The 24,629-nt window shown below is 43.9% G+C and overlaps 2 protein-coding genes across 2 annotated transcripts; one reads left to right on the top strand and one right to left on the bottom strand.

The window, feature by feature from the left end:
• The first annotated feature begins 3,997 nt into the window (after positions 1–3,997).
• On the top strand, positions 3,998–6,253 carry LOC110531301 (potassium voltage-gated channel subfamily A member 10). The gene is made up of 2 exons (XM_021614509.2): positions 3,998–4,523; positions 4,716–6,253. Exons 1-2 carry the CDS (start codon positions 4,469–4,471, stop codon positions 6,251–6,253), a joined length of 1,593 nt encoding a protein of 530 aa, XP_021470184.1. The 5' UTR covers positions 3,998–4,468.
• Positions 6,254–15,291: 9,038 nt separating this feature from the next.
• Positions 15,292–20,481, bottom strand: LOC110532870 (60S acidic ribosomal protein P2). Its single transcript, XM_021617022.2, has 5 exons — positions 20,394–20,481; positions 18,903–19,026; positions 18,779–18,827; positions 16,431–16,526; positions 15,292–15,537 (listed from the first exon to the last, which is right to left on the bottom strand). The coding sequence occupies exons 2-5, from the start codon at positions 19,023–19,025 to the stop codon at positions 15,461–15,463; spliced, it is 345 nt and encodes a 114-aa protein (XP_021472697.1). The 5' UTR covers position 19,026; positions 20,394–20,481; the 3' UTR covers positions 15,292–15,460.
• Between the last annotated feature and the right edge of the window lie 4,148 nt (positions 20,482–24,629).

The raw sequence follows: 24,629 nt of genomic DNA on the forward strand, positions 1-24,629 counted from the left end.
TTATGTAGTGAATGTTATAGGTTATGTAGTTAATGTTATAGGTTATGTAGTGAATGTTATAGGTTATGTGCTGAACTGTACAGGTTATGGAGTGAATGTTATAGGTTATGTAGTGGATGTTATAGGTTATGTAGTGAATGTTATAGGTTATGTAGTGGATGTTATAGGTTATGTAGTGGATGTTATAGGTTATGTAGTGGATGTTATAGATTATGTAGTGAATGTTATAGGTTATGTAGTGAATGTTATAGGTTATGTAGTGGATGGTATAGGTTATGTAGTGAATGTTATAGGTTATGTAGTGGATGGTATAGGTTATGTAGTGAATGTTATAGGTTATGTAGTGGATGGTATAGGTTATGTAGTGAATGTTATAGGTTATGTAGTGAATGTTATAGGTTATGTAGTGAATGTTATAGGTTATGTAGTGAATGTTATAGGTTATGTAGTGAATGTTATATGTGATGTAGTGGATGGTATAGGTTATGTAGTGAATGTTATAAGTTATGTAGTGGATGTTATAGGTTATGTAGTGATTGTTATAGGTTATGTAGTGGATGTTATAGGTTATGGAGTGAATGCCATAGGTTATGTAGTGGATGTTATAGGTTATGTAGTGGATGTTATATGTTATAGGTTATGTAGTGGATGTTATAGGTTATGTAGTGGATGGTATGTGTTATAGGTTATGTAGTGATTGTTATAGGTTATGTAGTGAATGTTATAGGTTATGGAGTGAATGTTATAGGTTATGTAGTGAATGTTATAGGTTATGTAGTGGATGTTATAGGTTATGTAGTGAACTGTATAGGTTATGGAGTGAATGTTATAGGTTATGTAGTGAATGTTATGGGTTATGTAGTGAATGTTATGGGTTATGTGGCCTGCTTAATATGGGCAACAACAACAAAAACAGGCCTAGTTAATTTGTGAACTTTTGGAATCATGGTAATATAATGATTATTCTTATTGTATAGTTAGAATACAGTGGGAAGCACCTTGAATACGTTGTTCTTTCACATGACAATGAATGAATAAGCCAGGGAGGAATTATTGACGGTGTAGGAATCAAAGTGTTGGTCAGTATTTCCAGGGGACCCTAATTAGATGCTACATGTTTCTTACCTCCTGCAGCTAGCTAGCTAACATTTTCATGTTTCACCAATTCCTCTCTGATTTAGAAGATACCATTGCACAAACAACATGCGTACCGAGCCTTCAGAAAGTACTCAAACCCTAAGACTTATTCCACATTTGTTGTTACAGCCTGAATTCAAAATGGATTAAATCATTTTTTTTCACACCACACCCCATAATGGCAAAGTGAAAACATGGTTTTAGAATATTTTGCCAATTTAATAAAAATAAAATACAGACATGTAATTTACATACTGTAAGTTTTCACACCCCTGAGTCAATACTTTGTAGAAGCACCTTTGGCAGCGATTACAGCTGTGAGGCTTTCTGGGTAAATCTCTAAGAGCTTTCCACACCTGGATTGTGCAACATTTGCCCATTATTCTTTTCAAAATTCTTCAAGCTCTGTCAAATTGCTTGTTGATCATCGCTAGACAACCATTTTCTGGTCTTCCCATGGATTTTCACGTAGATTAAAGTCAACACTATAACTCGTCGACTCCAGTGTAGATTTGACCTTATGTTTAAGGTTATTGTCCTGCTGAAAGGTGAATGAATCTCCCAGTGAATGTTGGAAACGGACTTAACCAGGTTTTCCTCTAGGATTTTACCTGTGCTTAGCTCCATTCAGTAATTTTTTTATCCTGAAAAACTCCCCAGTCCTTAACTATTGCAAGCATACCAATAACATGATGCAGCCACCACTATGGAAAGTGGTACTCACTAATGTGTTGTCACCTCTTCATCCCTTTCTTCTCTTTCTCCCTCAAACCCCTCTTTCTCATATCCACCCCTCATAAGCCTTTCTCCTTTCTCTCTCATTTCTCCTTTATCTCTCTCATTTCTCCTTTATCTCTCTCCTTTCTCCTTTATCTCTCTCCTTTCTCCTTTATCTCTCTCACTTCTCCTTTATCTCTCTCCTTTCTCCTTTATCTCTCTCACTTCTCCCTGCTCCAATTATTTTTCTCTCTATAATTATCCTGTCTTCATTTCCCCCCAATTATCCCTCTCTCTCGCTATCTCTTTCTCTGTCTATCTATATATATATTCAATTCAATTCAAGGGGTTTTATTGGCATGGGAAACATATGTTAACATTGCCAAAGCAAGTGAAGTAGATAATAAACAAAAGTGAAATAAACTATTAAAATGAACAGTAAACATTACACTCACAGAAGTTCCAAAATAATAAAGACGTTACAAATGTCATAATATGTCTATATGCAGTGTTGTAACAATGTGCAAATAGTTAAAGTACACAAGGGAAAATATATATATAACTTGTTTCTGTGTGAGTGTGTGTGAGTGTGTGTGTGAGTGTGTGTGTGGTGTGTGTGTGTCTATATATAGGTGTAGGTATAGTATAGGAGTACTGAATACTGTGTCTATGTCTATATATAGGTGTAGTATAGGAATACTGCACAACTCCGAAACCCAGTGACCCTGTGCTGCCTCCTCTCCTCCCTGTTGTTCTAACCAGGTCAGGTGCATAGCAAGTGAACAGGAGGAGGTGTTTTGTCTGTGTGTCAGGCATCAGGGTGTCAGTGTCAAGCAGTTGAAAGCAGAGCCAGTCTAAAGCAACTGGTGCGGATAGCAGGACTGTCAGCAGCAAACATGTCACACTCTCTAACCCTCTCTCTCACTCTCTCTCCAATACAGTGTATATATTTACAGTTGAAGTCGGAAGTTTACATACACTTAGGTTGGAGTCATTCAAAATATAGCTCTAAGCACTAGCTGTCAGAGCAGCTCGCAGATCACTGCACCTGTACATAGCCCATCTGTAAATAGCCCATCCAACTACCTCATCCCCATACTGTATTTATTGATTTATCTTTCTCCTTTGCACCCCAGTATCTCTACTTGCACATTCATCTTCTGCACATCTACCATTTCAGTGTTTATTTTCTATATTGTAATTACTTCGCCACCATGGCCAATTTATTGCCTTAACTCCCTTATCTTACCTCATTTGCACTCACTGTATATAGACTTTTTGTTTCCTTTTGTTCTACTGTATTATTGACTATGTTTTGTTTATTCCATGTGTAACTCTGTGTTGTTGTAGGTGTCGAATTGCTTTGCTTTATCTTGGCCAGGTCGCAATTGTAAATGAGAACTTGTTCTCAAACTGGCCTACCTGGTTAAATAAAGGTGTTCTCAAACTGGCCTACCTGGTTAAATAAAGGTGTTCTCAAACTGGCCTACCTGGTTAAATAAAGGTGTTCTCAAACTGGCCTACCTGGTTAAATAAAGGTGTTCTCAAACTGGCCTACCTGGTTAAATAAAGGTGTTCTCAAACTGGCCTACCTGGTTAAATAAAGGTGTTCTCAAACTGGCCTACCTGGTTAAATAAAGGTGTTCTCAAACTGGCCTACCTGGTTAAATAAAGGTGTTCTCAAACTGGCCTACCTGGTTAAATAAAGGTGTTCTCAAACTGGCCTACCTGGTTAAATAAAGGTGTTCTCAAACTGGCCTACCTGGTTAAATAAAGGTGTTCTCAAACTGGCCTACCTGGTTAAATAAAGGTGTTCTCAAACTGGCCTACCTGGTTAAATAAAGGTGTTCTCAAACTGGCCTACCTGGTTAAATAAAGGTGTTCTCAAACTGGCCTACCTGGTTAAATAAAGGTGTTCTCAAACTGGCCTACCTGGTTAAATAAAGGTGTTCTCAAACTGGCCTACCTGGTTAAATAAAGGTGTTCTCAAACTAGCCTACCTGGTTAAATAAAGGTGTTCTCAAACTGGCCTACCTGGTTAAATAAAGGTGTTCTCAAACTGGCCTACCTGGTTAAATAAAGGTGAAATAAAAAAATGTAATAAAAAATATATAATGTATGTTTACATTGCCAAATAACAATAATCACTGCATTTATTTTTCTCTCTTGGTCCCCCTCTTCAGGTTTGAGAAGGAGAGGGTAGCAGAGGTGAGGAACCATCTGTTGACTGCTGGAGAGCCTGTTACCCTGAAGACTACCTCCATCTGTCTCTCTGGGCCTTAGAGTCTGAGGACAGCCTCTCTCTCTGGGCCTTAGAGTCTCCGGACAGCTTCTCTCTCTGGGCCTTAGAGCCCGAGGAGCCTGAGGACAGCCTCTCTCTCTGGGCCTTAGAGTGTAAGGACAGCTTCTCTTTCTGGGCCTTAGAGTCTGAGGTCAGCCTCTCTCTCTGGCCATACAGCCAGGCCTGGTACTGAAGTCTGCCACCCTCCCTGGATCTCCTCACCTGGATCTCCTCACCTGGATCTCCTCACCTGGATTTCCTGGGCCTCAGGCTAAGGGTCTTTGTTAAGGACCTGGGTCTGGGACTGTGGGAACAGCAGCAGCTGGAGAAACCATGGAGGTGGCTATGGTGGACTTTGAGAGTCTGGACGATATTGACAGCAGCCTGGAAAATGAACTGGACAACTCAGATTACCCTGATGAGACCGCTGCCCTGGCGGTCAACATTCCCCCCGAACAATGCTCCTTCCCCGGCTCTCACCACCTCTTCTCCCCCCTGCCCAACCACACCTCCACCCCCCAGCCTCACTGCCCCTCCTCACACAACCCCCACATTTGGCACACCTCCCCATGCCCGTCCCCGTCCCCCAATCATTTGGGCGTGCCTCAGTCGCCCCTCATGCCAGCCCACAGCAGGAGGGGGCACCCTAGATGTGCCAGCATCATCACCAACTGGCAGAAGTTGCTTAATAGTGAGACCCAGATGCAGAGCGAGACCATCTTCAGCCAGCTGGCTAAGGAGTGCTGTGAGGATCTGTTTGTGGACAAGACAGGTCTAGACGACGGAGACCAGAAGGTCATCATCAACATCGCCGGGCTACGATTCGAGACGCAGCTCAAAACCCTCGACCAGTTCCCTGAGACCCTTCTGGGGGACCCTAGGAAGAGGATGGACTACTTTGACCCCATGAGGAACCTGTATTTCTTCGACAGGAACCGGCCCAGCTTCGATGGCATCCTGTACTACTACCAGTCAGGAGGGAAGATCCGTCGGCCGGCCAACGTTCCACTGGATGTGTTTGCTGATGAGATCGTCTTCTATGAGCTGGGGAGCGACGCCATGGAGCAGTTCAGAGAGGACGAGGGCTTCATCAAGGAAGTGGAGATCCCTCTCCCGACCAATGAGATGTATCACCAGTTCTGGCTGCTGTTCGAGTACCCCGAGAGTTCCAACGCGGCACGTGGCGTGGCGCTGGTCTCTGTGTTTGTCATCGTTATCTCCATCATCATCTTCTGCCTGGAGACGCTGCCGGAGTTCCGGGAAAACTCCCTGGACCCTGTCCTACCCACCACCGTCACGCATCTGATGCCTTTGGATGGGAACCAATCGCTGGGCAGCCTCGGGACCTTGATCCTGCCCTCGGCCAAGCCCAAAACCATCACCTCCACGTTCTCCGACCCGTTCTTCATCATCGAGACGGCCTGCATCGTCTGGTTCTTCTTCGAGCTGGCTGTGCGCTTCGTGGTTTGTCCCTCCAAGAGCGACTTCTTCCACAACCTCATGAACATCATCGACATTGTCTCCATCATCCCGTACTTCGTCACCTTGGTAACGGAGCTGGTCACCACCCCGGACCAGAACTCCAGCCAGGCAATGTCTCTGGCCATCCTTCGAATCATCCGCCTGGTTAGGGTGTTCAGGATCTTCAAGCTGTCCAGACACTCCAAGGGGCTCCAGATCCTGGGCCAGACACTGAAGGCCAGCATGCGGGAGCTGGGCCTGCTCATCTTCTTCCTCTTCATCGGAGTCATCCTCTTCTCCAGCGCCATCTACTTCGCCGAGGTGGACGAGCCCAGCACGCAGTTCGTCAGCATCCCCGACGGGTTCTGGTGGGCTGTGGTCACCATGACTACAGTGGGCTACGGCGACATGTGCCCGATCACCATGGGGGGAAAGATGGTGGGGACACTCTGCGCCATCGCTGGCGTGCTGACCATCGCCCTGCCCGTCCCCGTCATTGTGTCCAACTTCAACTACTTCTACCACCGGGAGACGGAGCAAGAGGACAAGCAGCCGATGGCAGACACAGCAGAGCTGGCCATGAAGGCCTCAGGAGACAGTAAACATGGGAGTAGCACCTCTCTGAACAAGACCAACGGGACCTGGCAGGGAAACTAGTTTACTGGCCTCTGAGACATGGAGACCGACAGTGGAAGAGACAGACTGGGACAGAGACATTATGGAGACTGACTGATCTTTCTACAGAGATACATAGACTGGTATTGTCTATTCTAACACTGTAGAAGAGACAATGTGGGACAGACAGACACAGACAGACTTACCTGTCCACCTATCCACTGTGAGGACAGACAGAGTGACCTGTCCATTATGGAAAAGAGCGACTGAGACAGAGACAGACTCTCCTGTCCTCGGGGAGAAAGACATAAAATCCCCCCCTGTGGGAAGACACGGTGATACCTGCCCTTTACTGTTAGATAAAGACAGTCGTGAAAAAGTGTTGGGTTTGCTAGGAGATCAGTAAGCATGGAGTCGTGTGTTGCTTTTCATCACGATGATTCTTCGAGTGACCGTTAACAACTTAATTCCCATGGTAACAGTGTTGTACTACTAATGTATGAAATACATTTGTTTTATCACTATCAAACATCTCGCATCCCACATGAAAACATTCAGATCAATTTAACTAATATCATAACTATCATATGGTAGACTGTCTGGATTGCGTTTGTTTAAATGTATTTGTTGATACGTTTATTTGTGTATTTTGATAATTATATGAATGTGGAATCTATTACTGTAGAACATTAATACATTCACATTAATGGATTACATTCTCTATATAGTGCATTACTACCAGGGGAGTAATGGATTACATTCTCTATATAGTGCATTACTACCAGGGGAGTAATGGATTACATTCTCTATATAGTGCATTACTACCAGGGGAGTAATGGATTACATTCTCTATATAGTGCATCACTACCAGGGGAGTAATGGATTACATTCTCTATATAGTGCATTACTACCAGGGGAGTAATGGATTACATTCTCTATATAGTGCATCACTACCAGGGGAGTAATGGATTACATTCTCTATATAGTGCATCACTACCAGGGGAGTAATGGATTACATTCTCTATATAGTGCATCACTACCAGGGGAGTAATGGATTACATTCTCTATATAGTGCATTACTACCAGGGGAGTAATGGATTACATTCTCTATATAGTGCATTACTACCAGGGGAGTAATGGATTACATTCTCTATATAGTGCATTACTACCAGGGGAGTAATGGATTACATTCTCTATATAGTGCATTACTACCAGGGGAGTAATGGATTACATTCTCTATATAGTGCATCACTACCAGGGGAGTAATGGATTACATTCTCTATATAGTGCATCACTACCAGGGGAGTAATGGATTACATTCTCTATATAGTGCATTACTACCAGGGGAGTAATGGATTACATTCTCTATATAGTGCATTACTACCAGGGCAGTAATGGATTACATTCTCTATATAGTGCATTACTACCAGGGGAGTAATGGATTACATTCTCTATATAGTGCATTACTACCAGGGCAGTAATGGATTACATTCAGAAAGTAACCTACCCAACCCTGACTCCCAAATGGCACCCTTTTCCCTATGTAGTAGGTGAATAAACGCTTGGAGGTAAGGATGGCAGCAGTGGTTTAGTCTACGGCGACACGGACATCCCTTATTATTGACATCTACATGTGGAGCAGTGGTCTAAGGCACTGCATCTCAGTGTCACTACAGTCCCTGGTTCGAATCCAGGCAGTATCACGTCCGGCCGTGATTGGGAGTCCCATAGGGCGGCTCACAATTGGCCCAATGTCCGTGTTTGGCCATCATAGTAAATAAGAATTTGTTCTTTCCCCCTTCTGTCTCTGTCTCTCTCTCATCGGGGCAGCAGTATGGAACTTTCCCCCTTCAGTCTCTGTCTCTCTCTCGTCGGGGCAGCAGTATTTAACTTTCCCCCTTCTGTCTCTGTCTCTCTCTCGTCGGGGCAGCAGTATGGAACTTTCCCCCTTCTGTCTCTGTCTCTCTCTTGTCGGGGCAGCAGTATGGAACTTTCCCCTTCTGTCTCTGTCTCTCTCTCGTTGGGGCAGCAGTATGGAACTTTCCCCCTTCTGTCTCTGTCTCGCTCTTGTCGGGGCAGCAGTATGGAACTTTCCCCCTTCTGTCTCTGTCTCTCGTCGGGGCAGCAGTATGGAACTTTCCCCTTCTGTCTCTGTCTCTCTCTCTTGTCGGGGCAGCAGTATGGAACTTTCCCCTTCAGTCTCTGTCTCTCTCGTCGGGGCAGCAGTATGGAACTTTCCCCTTCAGTCTCTCTCTCTTGTAGGGGCAGCAGTATGGAACTTTCCCCCTTCAGTCGCTGTCTCTCTCTCGTCGGGGCAGCAGTATGGAACTTTCCCCCTTCAGTCTCTCTCTCTCTCGTCAGGGCAGCAGTATGGAACTTTCCCCTTCAGTCTCTGTCTCTCTAGTCGGGGCAGCAGTATGGAACTTTCCCCCTTCAGTCTCTGTCTCTCTCTCGTCGGGGCAGCAGTATGGAACTTTCCCCCTTCAGTCTCTCTCTCTCTCGTCAGGGCAGCAGTATGGAACTTTCCCCTTCAGTCTCTGTCTCTCTAGTCGGGGCAGCAGTATGGAACTTTCCCCTTCTGTCTCTCTCTCTCTCGTCGGGGCAGCAGTATGGAACTTTCCCCTTCTGTCTCTCTCTCTCTTGTTAGGGCAGCAGTATGGAACTTTCCCCTTCAGTCTCTGTCTCTCTAGTCGGGGCAGCAGTATGGAACTTTCCCCTTCTGTCTCTCTCTCTCTCGTCGGGGCAGCAGTATGGAACTTTCCCCTTCTGTCTCTCTCTCTCTTGTCAGGGCAGCAGTATGGAACTTTCCCCCTTCAGTCTCTGTCTCTCTTGTCGGGGCAGCAGTATGGAACTTTCCCCCTTCAGTCTCTGTGTCTCTCTCATCGGGGCAGCAGTATGGAACGTCCTCCTTCAGTCTCTGTCTCTCTCTCGTCAGGGCAGCAGTATGGAACTTTCCTCTTCTGTCTCTCTCTCTCTTGTCAGGGCAGCAGTATGGAACTTTCCCCCTTCAGTCTCTGTGTCTCTCTCATCAGGGCAGCAGTATGGAACTTTCCCCTTCTGTCTCTGTCTCTCTTGTCGGGGCAGCAGTATGGAACTTTCCCCCTTCTGTCTCTCTCTCGTCGGGGCAGCAGTATGGAACTTTTCCCCTTCAGTCTCTGTCTCTCTCATCGGGGCAGCAGTATGGAACTTTTCCCCTTCAGTCTCTGTCTCTCTCGTCGGGGCAGCAGTATGGAACTTTCCCCCTTCAGTCTCTGTCTCTCTCTCGTCGGGGCAGCAGTATGGAACTTTCCCCCTTCAGTCTCTGTCTCTCTCTCGTCGGGGCAGCAGTATGGAACTTTCCCCCTTCAGTCTCTGTCTCTCTCTCGTCGGGGCAGCAGTATGGAACTTTACCCCTTCTGTCTTTGTCTCTCTCTCGTCGGGGCAGCAGTATGGAACTTTCCGTCATGGTGTCTCGTTAACGGTCCTCATGCATCTTTAACAGTTTGACAGGAATCCCCCAAAGCCCATGACTGTAGTGACACACAGACTCACTCACTCACTAACACACACAAACACACACTCACTCACTCACTCACTCACTCACTCACTCACATACACACACACACAGACTCACTCACTAACATACAGACTCACTCACTCACTAACATACACACACACACACACACAGACTCACTCACTCACTAACATACACACACACACACACACTAACATACACACACACACACAGACTCACTCACTCACTAACATACACACACACACACACAGACTCACTCACTCACTAACACACACAAACACACACTCACTCACTCACATACACACACACACAGACTCACTCACTCACTAACATACACACACACACACACACACACAGACTCACTCACTCACTAACATACACACACACACACACAGACTCACTCACTCACTAACATACACACACACACACACACACACAGACTCACTCACTCACTAACATGAGTGAGTGAGCTTCAATGCCATACAACTCTCCTTCCGTGGCCTCCAATTGCTCTTAAACTCAGGGAAAACTAAGTGCATGCTCTTTAACCGATCGCTGCCCGCACCTGCCCGCCCGTCCAGCATCACTACTCTGGACGGTTCTGACATAGAATAAGTGGACAACTACAAATACCTAGGTGTCTGGTTAGACTGTAAACTCTCCTTCCAGACACACATTAAACATCTCTAATCCAAAATTAAATCTAGAATCGGCTTCCTATATCGCAACAAAGCATCCTTCACTCATGCTGCCAAACATACCCTCGCAAAACTGACCATCCTACCAATCCTTGACTTCGGTGATGTCATTTACAAAATAACACTTTACTCAGCAAACTGGATGCAGTCTATCACAGTGCCATCAGTTTTGTCACCGAAGCCCCATACACTACCCACCACTGAGACCTGTATGATCTCGTTGGCTGGCCCTCACTACATACGCGTCGCCAAACCCACTGGCGCCAGGTCATCTATAAGTCTCTGCTAGGTAACGTCCCCCCTTATCTCAGCTCGCTGGTCACCATAGCAGCACCCACCTGTAGTACGCGCTCCAGCAGGAATATCTCTCTGGTCACCCCCAAAACCAATTCCTACTTTGGTCGTCTTTCCTTCCAGTTCTCTGCTGCCAATGACTGGAACGAACTGCAAAAATCTCTGAAACTGGAAACACGTATCTCCCTCACTAGCTTTAAGCACCAGCTGTCAGAGCAGCTCACAGATTACTGCACCTGTACATAGCCCATCTATAAATAGCCCAAACAACTACCTCTCCCCCTACTGTATTTATTTATTTTGCTCCTTTGCACCCCATTATTTATATCTCTACTTTGCACATTATTCCACTGCAAATCTACCATTCCAGTGTTTTACTTGCTATATTGTATTTACTTTGCCACCATGGCCTTTTTTTGGCTTTACCTCCCTTATCTCACCTCATTTGCTCACATCGCATATAGACTTGTTTCTACTGTATTATTGACTGTATGTTTGTTTTACTCCATGTGTAACTCTGTGTTGTTGTATGTGTCGAACTGCTTTGCTTTATCTTGGCCAGGTCGCAATTGTAAATGAGAACTTGTTCTCAACTGGCCTCCCTGGTTAAATAAAGGTGTTCTCAACTGGCCTACCTGGTTAAATAAAGGTGTTCTCAACTAGCCTACCAGGTTAAATAAAGGTGTTCTCAACTGGCCTCCCTGGTTAAATAAAGGTGTTCTCAACTAGCCTCCCTGGTTAAATAAAGGTGTTCTCAACTAGCCTCCCTGGTTAAATAAAGGTGTTCTCAACTAGCCTCCCTGGTTAAATAAAGGTGTTCTCAACTGGCCTACCTGGTTAAATAAAGGTGTTCTCAACTAGCCTACCAGGTTAAATAAAGGTGTTCTCAACTGGCCTCCCTGGTTAAATAAAGGTGTTCTCAACTAGCCTCCCTGGTTAAATAAAGGTGTTCTCAACTAGCCTCCCTGGTTAAATAAAGGTGTTCTCAACTAGCCTCCCTGGTTAAATAAAGGTGTTCTCAACTAGCCTCCCTGGTTAAATAAAGGTGTTCTCAACTGGCCTACCTGGTTAAATAAAGGTGTTCTCAACTAGCCTACCTGGTTAAATAAAGGTGTTCTCAACTAGCCTCCCTGGTTAAATAAAGGTGTTCTCAACTAGCCTCCCTGGTTAAATAAAGGTGTTCTCAACTGGCCTACCTGGTTAAATAAAGGTGTTCTCAACTAGCCTACCTGGTTAAATAAAGGTGTTCTCAACTGGCCTACCTGGTTAAATAAAGGTGTTCTCAACTAGCCTCCCTGGTTAAATAAAGGTGTTCTCAACTAGCCTCCCTGGTTAAATAAAGGTGTTCTCAACTGGCCTACCTGGTTAAATAAAGGTGTTCTCAACTAGCCTACCTGGTTAAATAAAGGTGTTCTCAACTAGCCTCCCTGGTTAAATAAAGGTGTTCTCAACTGGCCTACCTGGTTAAATAAAGGTGTTCTCAACTGGCCTCCCTGGTTAAATAAAGGTGTTCTCAACTAGCCTACCTGGTTAAATAAAGGTGTTCTCAACTAGCCTACCTGGTTAAATAAAGGTGTTCTCAACTAGCCTACCTGGTTAAATAAAGGTGTTCTCAACTAGCCTACCTGGTTAAATAAAGGTGTTCTCAACTAGCCTACCTGGTTAAATAAAGGTGTTCTCAACTAGCCTACCTGGTTAAATAAAGGTGTTCTCAACTAGCCTACCTGGTTAAATAAAGGTGTTCTCAACTAGCCTACCTGGTTAAATAAAGGTGTTCTCAACTAGCCTCCCTGGTTAAATAAAGGTGTTCTCAACTAGCCTACCTGGTTAAATAAAGGTGTTCTCAACTAGCCTACCTGGTTAAATAAAGGTGTTCTCAACTAGCCTACCTGGCTAAATAAAGGTGTTCTCAACTAGCCTCCCTGGTTAAATAAAGGTGTTCTCAACTAGCCTCCCTGGTTAAATAAAGGTGTTCTCAACTAGCCTCCCTGGTTAAATAAAGGTGTTCTCAACTAGCCTACCTGGTTAAATAAAGGTGTTCTCAACTAGCCTCCCTGGTTAAATAAAGGTGTTCTCAACTAGCCTACCTGGTTAAATAAAGGTGTTCTCAACTAGCCTCCCTGGTTAAATAAAGGTGTTCTCAACTAGCCTACCTGGTTAAATAAAGGTGTTCTCAACTAGCCTCCCTGGTTAAATAAAGGTGAAATAAAATAAATAAAATCAAAATTATATTCTACTGTATCTAGTCTGACATTGCTCGTCCTAATATTTATATATTCTAAATTCCATTCCTTTAGATCTGTGTGTATTGGGTAGTTGTTGTGGAATTTGTTAGATATTACTTGTTAGATACTACTGCCCCGTTGGAGCTAGAAACACAAGCATTTCGCTACACCCGCAATAACATCTGATAAACACGTGTATGTGACCAATAACATCTGATAAACACGTGTATGTGACCAATAACATCTGATAAACACGTGTATGTGACCAATAACATCTGATAAACATGGACCAATAACATCTGTTAAATATGGACCAATAACATCTGTTAAATATGTGTATGGACCAATAACATCTGTTAAATATGGACCAATAACATCTGTTAAATATGTGTATGTGACCAATAACATCTGATAAACACGTGTATGTGACCAATAACATTTTAAATATGTGTATGTGACCAATGACATCTGTTAAATATGGACCAATAACATCTGTTAAATATGGACCAATAACATCTGTTAAATATGGACCAATAACATCTGTTAAATATGAACCAATAACATCTGTTAAATATGGACCAATAACATCTGTTAAATATGGACCAATGACATCTGTTAAATATGGACCAATAACATCTGTTAAATATGGACCAATAACATCTGTTAAATATGGACCAATAACATCTGTTAAATATGGACCAATAACATCTGTTAAATATGGACCAATAACATCTGTTAAATATGTGTATGGACCAATAACATCTGTTAAATATGGACCAATAACATCTGTTAAATATGTGTATGGACCAATAACATCTGTTAAATATGGACCAATAACATCTGTTAAATATGGACCAATAACATCTGTTAAATATGTGTATGGACCAATAACATCTGTTAAATATGGACCAATAACATCTGTTAAATATGTGTATGGACCAATAACATCTGTTAAATATGGACCAATAACATCTGTTAAATATGAACCAATAACATCTGTTAAATATGGACCAATAACATCTGTTCAATATGGACCAATAACATCTGTTAAATATGGACCAATAACATCTGTTAAATATGGACCAATAACATCTGTTAAATATGGACCAATAACATCTGTTCAATATGGACCAATAACATCTGTTAAATGTGTATGTGACCAATAACATCTGTTAAATATGGACCAATAACATCTGTTAAATATGGACCAATAACATCTGTTAAATATGGACCAATCACATCTGTTCAATATGGACCAATAACATCTGTTAAATATGTGTATGGACCAATAACATCTGTTAAATATGGACCAATAACATCTGTTCAATATGGACCAATAACATCTGTTCAATATGGACCAATAACATCTGTTAAATATGTGTATGTGACCAATAACATCTGTTAAATATGTGACCAATAACATCTGTTCAATATGGACCAATAACATCTGTTAAATATGGACCAATAACATCTGTTAAATATGGACCAATAACATCTGTTAAATATGGACCAATAACATCTGTTCAATATGGACCAATAACATCTGTTAAATGTGTATGTGACCAATAACATCTGTTAAATATGGACCAATAACATCTGTTAAATATGGACCAATAACATCTGTTAAATATGGACCAATCACATCTGTTCAATATGGACCAATAACATCTGTTAAATATGTGTATGGACCAATAACATCTGTTAAATATGGACCAATAACATCTGTTCAATATGGACCAATAACATCTGTTCAATATGGACCAATAACATCTGTTAAATATGTGTATGTGACCAATAACATCTGTTAAATATGTGACCAATAACATCTGTTCAATATGGACCAATAACATCTGTTAAATATGTGTATGTGACCAATAACATCTGTTAAATATGTGACCAATAACATCTGTTAAATATGGACCAATAACATCTGTTAAATATGGACCAATAACATCTGTTAACTACAGTGGGGCAAAAAACTATTTAGTCAGCCACCAATTGTGCAAGTTCTCCCACTTAAAAAGATGAGAGGCCTGTAATTTTCATCATAGGTACACTTCAACTATGACAGACAAAATGAGAAAAAAAATCCAGAAGATCACATTGTAGGATTTTTTATTTATTTATTTGCAAATTATGGTGTGTGACTAATAACATCTGTTAAATATGGACCAATAACATCTGTTAAGTGTATGTGACAAATAAGATTTGACTTTTGTCCAACAGTTTCCGTTTCTAAACGTTTCCTCCGGTGTCCGACTAATACATACACCCCTGATCAGGGTGCCACACTTTGAAATGTGGATATGAAGAGAAATCACAGAATGCCCCTTTAATTGACACAGCAGCTTAATTTCACAAACTTTATTGCTTCTTTAACAAATGTACAAAGGAAAAGTTCTCTTTGTTCTCTACTTAAAGGGCTTCTTTGTTCTCTAGTTAAGGAAAGGGCTTCTTTGTTCTCTAGTTAGAAAGGTAGAAAAGCAAAACATGTTTTTAACAAAGGTCAGAAAGAAAACTAATCAAAGAGACCAAAACCCATGTCTTCATCTGACTCCTCAGACTCCTCCTTCTTCTCCTCCTCCTTCTCTTGCGCTGTAAGAAAATATTTAAATTCAGGAGAAAAAGGGAGAGAAAGTGAGAGGGAGAGAGGGAGAGGGAGAGGGAGAATGTGAAAGAGGGAGAGAGGGAGAGGAGAATGTGAAAGAGGGAGAATGTGAAAGAGGGAGAGAGGGAGAGGAGAATGTGAAAGAGGGAGAAAGTGAAAGAGGGAGAGAGGGAGAGGAGAATGTGAAAGAGGGAGAAAGTGAAAGAGGGAGAAAGTGAAAGAGGGAGAGAGGGAGAGGAGAATGTGAAAGAGGGAGAATGTGAAAGAGGGAGAGGAGAATGTGAAAGAGGGAGAGGAGAATGTGAAAGAGGGAGAATGTGAAAGAGGGAGAATGTGAAAGAGGGAGAGGAGAATGTGAAAGAGGGAGAGGAGAATGTGAAAGAGGGAGAGGAGAATGTGAAAGAGGGAGAATGTGAAAGAGGGAGAAAGTGAAAGAGGGAGAGAGGGAGAGGAGAATGTGAAAGAGGGAGAATGTGAAAGAGGGAGAATGTGAAAGAGGGAGAATGTGAAAGAGGGAGAATGTGAAAGAGGGAGAATGTGAAAGAGGGAGAATGTGAAAGAGGGAGAATGTGAAAGAGGGAGAATGTGAAAGAGGGAGAATGTGAAAGAGGGAGAATGTGAAAGAGGGAGAATGTGAAAGAGGGAGAATGTGAAAGAGGGAGAATGTGAAAGAGGGAGAATGTGAAAGAGGGAGAGAGACCAAAACAGAGAGACAGATACAGGGGGAATCTCAATTGCATTTTCCTCACATCCTCTCAAAACCCATTGAAAAAGGTCAGAGAAGAGAGACCTCTGGCTTTCTCATCCAATGGGGTTTGTAAAGGAGATGAGGCTGTAAGGAAAATGCAATTGAGATCTTCCCGTAGAGAGCGGTTCTCACAGGCAGGAGCGGCCCCAGGAGCAACAGCAGCAGATCCACCAGCCGCTGACACCGCCACAGCCCCCCCTACTGGCACGGAGGCCAACTTGGACATTCCTACAGACAGACAGACATGGGTTAGACTGGGGGAAGTAGCCACAAGATGCTGACCTTGGGTCAGTTTAGCATTTTACCCAACTAAAGATGGGATCCGGAGAATGGGAAGCTGATCCTAGATCTGCACCTAGGGAAACTGAACCCCTGAGAATGGGAAGCTGATCCTAGATCTGTACCTAGGGAAACTGTAACCCTGAGAATAGGAAGCTGATCCTAGATCTGTACCTAGGGAAACAGAACCCCTGAGAATAGGAAGCTGATCCTAGATCTGTACCTAGGGAAACTGTAACCCTGAGAATAGGAAGCTGATCCTAGATCTGTACCTAGGGAAACAGAACCCCTGAGAATGGGAAGCTGATCCTAGATCTGTACCTAGGGAAACAGAACCCCTGAGAATAGGAAGCTGATCCTAGATCTGTACCTAGGGAAACTGTTCCCCTGAGAATGGGAAGCTGATCCTAGATCTGTACCTAGGGAAACTGTACCCCTGAGAATAGGAAGCTGATCCTAGATCTATACCTAGGGAAACTGAACCCACAGGGAAGGGACCAATACACTACCGCTGACAAGGGGAAGAGATCCAATACAGTCCACTACCGTTGACCAGGGGAAGGGACCCAATACAGTCCACTACCGTTGACCAGGGGAAGGGACCAATACACTACCGCTGACCAGGGGAAGGGACCCAATACAGTCCTCTACCGTTGACCAGGGGAAGGGACCCAATACAGTCCTCTACCGTTGAACAGGGGAAGGGACCCAATACAGTCCTCTACCGCTGACCAGGGGAAGGGACCCCATACACTACCGCTGACCAGGGGAAGGGACCCAATACACTACCGCTGACCAGGGGAAGGGACCCAATACACTACAGCTGACCAGGGGAAGGGACCCAATACAGTCCTCTACCGTTGAACAGGGGAAGGGACCCAATACAGTCCTCTACCGCTGACCAGGGGAAGGGACCCCATACACTACCGCTGACCAGGGGAAGGGACCCAATACACTACCGCTGACCAGGGGAAGGGACCCAATACACTACAGCTGACCAGGGGAAGGGACCCAATACACTACCGCTGACCAGGGGAAGGGACCCAATACAGTCCACTACCGTTGACCAGGGGAAGGGACCCAATACAGTCCACTACCGTTGACCAGGGGAAGGGAACCAATACAGTCCACTACCGTTGACCTGGGTCCACAGGGAAGGGACCCAATACAGTCCACTACCGTTGACCAGGGGAAGGGACCCAAAACAGTCCACTACCGTTGACCAGGGGAAGGGACCCAATACACTACCGCTGACCAGGGGAAGGGACCCAATACACTACCGTTGACCAGGGGAAGGGAACCAATACACTACCGTTGACCAGGGGAAGGGAACCAATGCAGTCCACTACCGTTGACCTGGGTCCACAGGGAAGGGACCCAATACAGTCCTCTACCGTTGACCGGGGGAAGGGACCCCCTACAGTACTCTACCGCTGACCGGGGGAAGGGACCCCGTACTCTACCGCTGACCGGGGGAAGGGACCAATACAGTCCACTACCGCTGACCGGGGGAAGGGACCCCCTACAGTACTCTACCGCTGACCGGGGGAAGGGACCCCGTACACTACCGCTGACCGGGGGAAGGGACCCCGTACACTACCGCTGACCGGGGGAAGGGACCCCGTACACTACCGCTGACCGGGGGAAGGGACCCCGTACACTACCGCTGACCGGGGGAAGGGACCCCGTACACTACCGCTGACCGGGGGAAGGGACCCCGTACACTACCGCTGACCGGGGGAAGGGACCCCGTACACTACCGCTGACCAGGGGAAGGGACCCCATACACTACCGCTGACCAGGGGAAGGGACCCCATACACTACCGCTGACCAGGGGAAGGGACCCCATACACTACCGCTGACCAGGGGAAGGGACCCCATACACTACCGTTGACCAGGGTCCACAGGGAAGGGACCCAATACAGTCCTCTACCGTTGACCAGGGGAAGGGACCCCATACACTACCGTTGACCAGGGTCCACAGGGAAGGGACCCAATACAGTCCTCTACCGCTGACCAGGGGAAGGGACCCAACAGTCCTCTACCGCTGACCAGGGTCCACAGGGAAGGGAACCCGTACAGTCCTCTACCGTTGACCAGGGTCCACAGGGAAGGGAACCCGTACAGTCCTCTACCGTTGACCAGGGTCCACAGGGAAGGGAACAGGGTTCTATGTGGGAGGGAACCAGACAGATGTTTACCTGCGTTCAGGATTTCATTGATGTCTTTTCCCATCAGCTCACTGATGACCTGTAGTGGAACAACTCAGCGTCAGACAGAGTGAGGGTTAACTACCAGCTGTCACTCTGTCTCGGTGTGTCCCACCTTAGCCAGGCGCTGGTCGTCAGCCTCGATGCCAACGCTGCCCAGGATGTCCTTGATGTTCTGACTGCTGGGGTTGTTGTTGCCACCCAGCGCTGCCAACAGGTAGGCGGCCACGTAACGCATTCTACAGCAAAGAGGACAGATTTCAGGGTTAAATTGTGACTCTGGAAATCACTCAAGATGACTATTATGTTGCATGAATAAAATAGAACATATACATTTCACCTGAATAGTCCTCAACCCCCCAATTCAGACAACATAGACAGACAGGGTTAGCAATCAGCATGATAGTTAGCTGGCTAACTTAGATGTAGATGGGATTGTAAGGTTGATAGTCTTTTCATGTAGCTTTGGTAGCCAGTGTCAATTACAGTGTAGGGACGTCAGACATTCAGCATGCTGCACTGACCCCATGGAGGCTCTAGTCTAGAGCGCCTGCTTTAATATTGCTTAGGCGATGTTTAAACTCTCTGCATGGTCAAAGTAGGGCCCTCCCGAGTGGCACAGAGGTTTAAGGCACTGCATCTCAGTGCTAGAGGCGTCACTACAGACCCTGGTTTGATTCCAGGCTGAATCACAACCAGCCGTGACTGGGATTCCCATAGGGACATTGTCCCAGCATCGTCCGGGTTTGTGCAGGTGTTGGCCATCATTGTAAATAACCATTTGTTCTTAATAACTAACTTCCCTAGTTAAATTAAGGTTAGATTTTTTTTTATGTTTAAAAATTTGAAGAAATAGAGTGTGCTACATTTACCATCATCACATACTGAAATATTGAATTACTTTGACGTATTTCATGATGTTATAGAACACGTAATTCCCTACGGTGGACACATTACACGGACTGAAGTTTCCACCACACAATAATTACAGGAAATACACATCCTTTTTACCTCAGATTTCTGAGGTTACTATTAAAGTTTACAGTCATCGCGATCTCACAAAATCGATACGTTAAAACAGATCAATATACTTGGTTTTAGTACCAGTGTTGTGTTACTCCCCAGTCCGTAGTGGGACTTGACGCCTCATGTCCACCAGACGCGTTTAAACTCTTCGCGTTCTGACGGAAGTCATTCATTGTCAATGGAGTGGAAACGCAACGCTACGTTGGTGTTTCCGCGCTAGGCTGCGGTGCGTTCTGCGTACAGCAAGCGTTCAATATGTATTATGTATGCGTTGGTTGACGGTCTGGTGGTCCGTGTGGCTCAGTTAGTAGAACATGACACCTGCAACGCCAGACTCCCACTGGGGGACATTTACTGACAAATAGGAAAATATCTCAACTTTCATTTCAGCAAAAAATCTGAAAGATCACGTCAACTTTTGCGAGAACCTAAAACTAGCAGTTAACTCATCTTTTTAGCGTCGTGTAAATCGGAGTGTCAGTTGTAAATTAGTCAGTTTTCGCAGCATATCAAATAAATTTTGTAGGTCAACCTTGTTTAACGCATTTAAATAATCAAACCAATAATCATCATTACTTACTTGAAGTCTGAAACAGACGCTAAACGTCGGTCCGTTGTGAGAGTTGTAACAGGAAGGATGAACGTCTTTTTGTTCTGTTTCCGTTTACTACTTCTATGGTGAACCTGAAGTTAATTCTACTCCCACATCGTACATCGCCACCTAGTGGATGTAGGTTTCCATCAACTTAAATGTTGCAGTACAAACGGGTATAATGACTATGAATAATGGAAATATGTGAATATTGAAATGTTGAGCAAGTTTGGACAGCTCTTTTAATAACTATACTGAAAGAAAACAGACTTTGTAGTTGAATGGTAAAAGAGTTGGGAAAGAGTAACGCAATGTACAACTCTGGAGGGAGAGCAGTCGATCCTGAGGAGGACAGTGTCAGAGGAGCCCAGTAAAGGAGTTGGATTGTAGGAGTGTGAAGGAGGTCAGTAGGTCCATGTGGTGATTTGAAAGTGATGAACTGGGAGCCAGTGGAGTCTGGTGAGAGTGGGGACGATGTGTGTGAGGATTCTTGCAGTTGAGTCTTGTTTGAAGTCTGTCCAGTGTTTTGATGTGTTTTTTTGCAGTGTTGAGTGTTTCAGAACACACTGGTACAGTAGTACAGTTATGTAGAACAGTTCTAATGGCTCGTATATCTCTTATAGGGTTGCAAAATTCCAGTAACCTTCCCAAAATTCAAAGCTTTTCCAGAAATCCTGGTTGGAGGATTCATGATTTCCTGTGTATTCCTTATCTGATTCCCTGGAATCTTCCAACCAGAATTTTGGAATCTTGCAAGTGCAACCCTCATCTCTCCTCTCTCACCATGATGGCCATTCATTCACTGTTCGTGAATAGGTAGCGTAGTGGTTAGAGCGTTGGGCCAGTAACCGAAAGGTTGCTTGATCGTATCCCCGAGCTGACAAGGTAAAAATCTGTCGTCAGTTCCTAGGCCGCCATTGTAAATAAGAATTTCCATTGATATCCAGTAGAGGGCAGCAGTGTAATGTTTATTCCATGTATATCCACTTGAGGGCAGCAGTGTAATGTTTATTCCATTTATATCCACTAGAGGGCAGCAGCGTAATGTTCATTCCATTTATATCCAGTAGAGGGCAGCAGTGTAATGTTCATTACATTTATATCCAGTAGGCGGCAGCAGTGTAATATATATTCCATTTATATCCACTAGAGGGCAGCAGTGTCATGTTCATTCCATTTATATCCACTAGAGGGCAGCAGTGCCATGTTCATTCCATTTATATCCACTAGAGGGCAGCAGTATAATGTAGCTGAGACAGTTGTTACTTATGGCTCAATTCAACTCATAGTGCTGAAGAGCTGCGGTACAGCGTGATACAAATTTAATAAAGGTAATGTTCCCAGGTTAACGGAAGCTGTGTTTACATTTCAACTATAATGCTGAACTTCAGCCATACAGATTGAATAAACGAGCCCTCAGTCCCAGAAATCCTACACCTAAGACAACAGTCTGCTGGAACATTAGTACGTTATGGGAGGCAACCCATCTGTCTAGAGAGACTAGTTGGTATTTACCCAGCACAGTGACAGATATGGAGCCTATTACACTGATAGATGGAGTGATACATTTACACACTTGATGAAGTGATTATTAACACACTTGGAGTGATACATTTACACACTTGGAGTGATACATTTACACACTTGGAGTGATACATTAACACACTTGATGGAGTGATACATTTATATACTTGGAGTGATACATTAACACACTTGATGGAGTGATACATTTATATACTTGGAGTGATACATTTACACACTTGGAGTGATACATTAACACACTTGGAGTGATACATTTACACACTTGGAGTGATACATTAACACACTTGATGGAGTGATACATTTATATACTTGGAGTGATACATTTACACACTTGGAGTGATACATTTATATACTTGGAGTGATACATTTACACACTTGGAGTGATACATTTACACACTTGGAGTGATACATTTACACACTTCATGGACTGATACATTTACACAACGAAGGAGTGGCTTCGTAAGAAGCATTTCAAGGTCCTGGAGTGGCCTAGCCAGTCTCCAGATCTCAACCCCATAGAAAATCATTGGAGGGAGTTGAAAGTCTGTGTTGCCCAGCAACAGCCCCAAAACATCACTGCTCTAGAGGAGATCTGCATGGAGGAATGGGCCAAAATACCAGCAACAGTGTGTGAAAACCTTGTGAAGACTTACAGAAAACGTTTGACCTCTGTCATTGCCAATAAAGGGTATATAACAAAGTATTGAGATAAACTTTTGTTATTGACCAAATACTTATTTTCCACCATAATTTGCAAATAAATTCATTAAAAATCCTACAATGTGATTTTCTGGATTTCTTTTTCTCATTTTGTCTGTCATAGTTGAAGTGTACCTATGATGAAAATTACAGGCCTCTCTCATCTTTTTAAGTGGGAGAACTTGCACAATTGGTGGCTGACTAAATACTTTTTTGCCCCACTGTATATTTCATCAACAATGACTGTATAAATGTGAATAAATTAGCATACAGAATGCTGTGGTAGCCATGCTGGTTAAGTGTGCCTTGAATTCTAAATAAATCACAGACAGTGTTACCAGCAAAGTCTCTTCTTCTTATCGGTGTCCTTTAGTAGTGGTTTCTTTGCAGCAATTTAACCAAGAAGAGCTGATTCACGCAGTCTCCTCTGAACAGTTGATGTTGAGATTTGTATGTTACTTGAACTCTGTGAAGCATTTAATTGGGCTGCAATCTGAGGTGCAGTTAACTCTAATGAATGTATCCTCTGCAGCAGAGGTAACTCTGGGTCTTCCATTCCTGTGGCGCTCCTCATCATAGTTTCATCATAGTGCTTGATTGTTTTTGCGACTGCACTTGAAGAAACATTCAACGTTCTTGAAATTCTCCTCATTGACTGACCTTCATGTCTTAAAGTGATGAAGGACTTAGCCTATTACCAAATAGACCATCTTCTGTATACCACCCCTACCTTGTCACAACACAATTAATTGGCTCAAATGCATTAAGGAGGAAAAAAATTCCACAAATGAACTTTTAACAAGCCACACCTGTTAATTGAAATGCATTCCAGGTGACTACCTCATGAAGCTGGTTGAGAGAATGCCAAGAGTGTGCAAAGCTGTCATCAAGGCAAAGGGTGGCTACAGTGATGAATCTCAAATATTAAATATATTTTGATTTGATTATGCACTTTTCTGGTTACTACATGATTCCATATGTGTTATTTCATAGTTTTGATGTCTTCACTATTAGAAATGAGTAAAAATAAAGAAAAGCCCTTGAATGAGTAGGTGCGTCCACACCACTGGTACTGCATCTTTAACTTCCAACAGTAACTCTTGAACCATTCACACTCCAAACCAACTTTCCAATGACAAAGCAAAAACAGGTTTTTCGAAATGTAAAAAAAAAAAACTGAAATACCTTATTTACATAAGTATTCAGACCCTCTGCTATGAGACTTGAAATTGAGCACAGGAGCATCCTGTTTCCATTGATCATCCTTGAGATGTTTCTAAAACTTGATTGGAGTCCACCTGTGGTAAATTAAATTGATTGGACATGATTTGGAAAGGCACACGCCTGTCTATATAAAAAGGTCCCACAGTTGACAGTGCATGTCAGAACAAAAACCAAGCCATGAGGTTAAAGGAATTGTCCGGTAGAGCTCCGATACAGGATTGTGTTGAGGCACAGATCTGGGGAAGGGTACCAAAACATTTCTGCAGCATTGAAGGTCCCCAAGAACATAGTGGCCTCCGTCATTCTTAAATGGGAGAAGTTTGGAACCACCAAGACTCTTCCTAGAGCTGGCCGCTCGGCCAAACTGAGCAATCGGGGAGAAGAGCCTTAGTCAGGGAGGTGACCAAGAACCTGATGGTCACTCTGACAGAGCTCCAGAGGTCCTCTGTGGAGATGGGAGAACCTTCCAGAAGGACAACCATCTCCGCAGCACTACACCAACCAGACCTTTATGGTAGAGTGGCCAGACGGAACCCATTCCTCAGTAAAAGGCAGATGACAGCCCGCTTGGAGTTTGCAAAAAGATACCGGACTCTCAGACCATGAGAAACAAGATTCTCTGGTCCGATGAAACCAAGATTGAACTCTTTGGCCTGAATGCCAAGCGTCACATCTGGAGGAAACCTGGCACCATCTCTAAGGTGTAGCATGGTGGTGGCAGCATCATGCTGTGGGGATGTTTTTCAGCGGCAGGGACTG

Source organism: Oncorhynchus mykiss, chromosome 9 (genome assembly GCF_013265735.2).
Source record: "Oncorhynchus mykiss isolate Arlee chromosome 9, USDA_OmykA_1.1, whole genome shotgun sequence".
Lineage (NCBI taxonomy): Eukaryota > Metazoa > Chordata > Actinopteri > Salmoniformes > Salmonidae > Oncorhynchus > Oncorhynchus mykiss.

Coding starts and splice junctions, on each gene's coding strand:
- LOC110531301 (XM_021614509.2), top strand. CDS start 4,469: ATGGAGGTGGCTATGGTGGACTTTGAGAGTCTGGACGATATTGACAGC. Junction 4,524..4,715: donor CGATATTGACAGCAGCCTGG/AAAATGAACTGG, acceptor CATGCCCGTCCC/CGTCCCCCAATCATTTGGGC.
- LOC110532870 (XM_021617022.2), bottom strand. CDS start 19,025: ATGCGTTACGTGGCCGCCTACCTGTTGGCAGCGCTGGGTGGCAACAAC. Junction 18,828..18,902: donor ACGACCAGCGCCTGGCTAAG/GTGGGACACACC, acceptor GTTCCACTACAG/GTCATCAGTGAGCTGATGGG. Junction 15,538..16,430: donor TCCTGGGGCCGCTCCTGCCT/GTGAGAACCGCT, acceptor ATTTTCTTACAG/CGCAAGAGAAGGAGGAGGAG.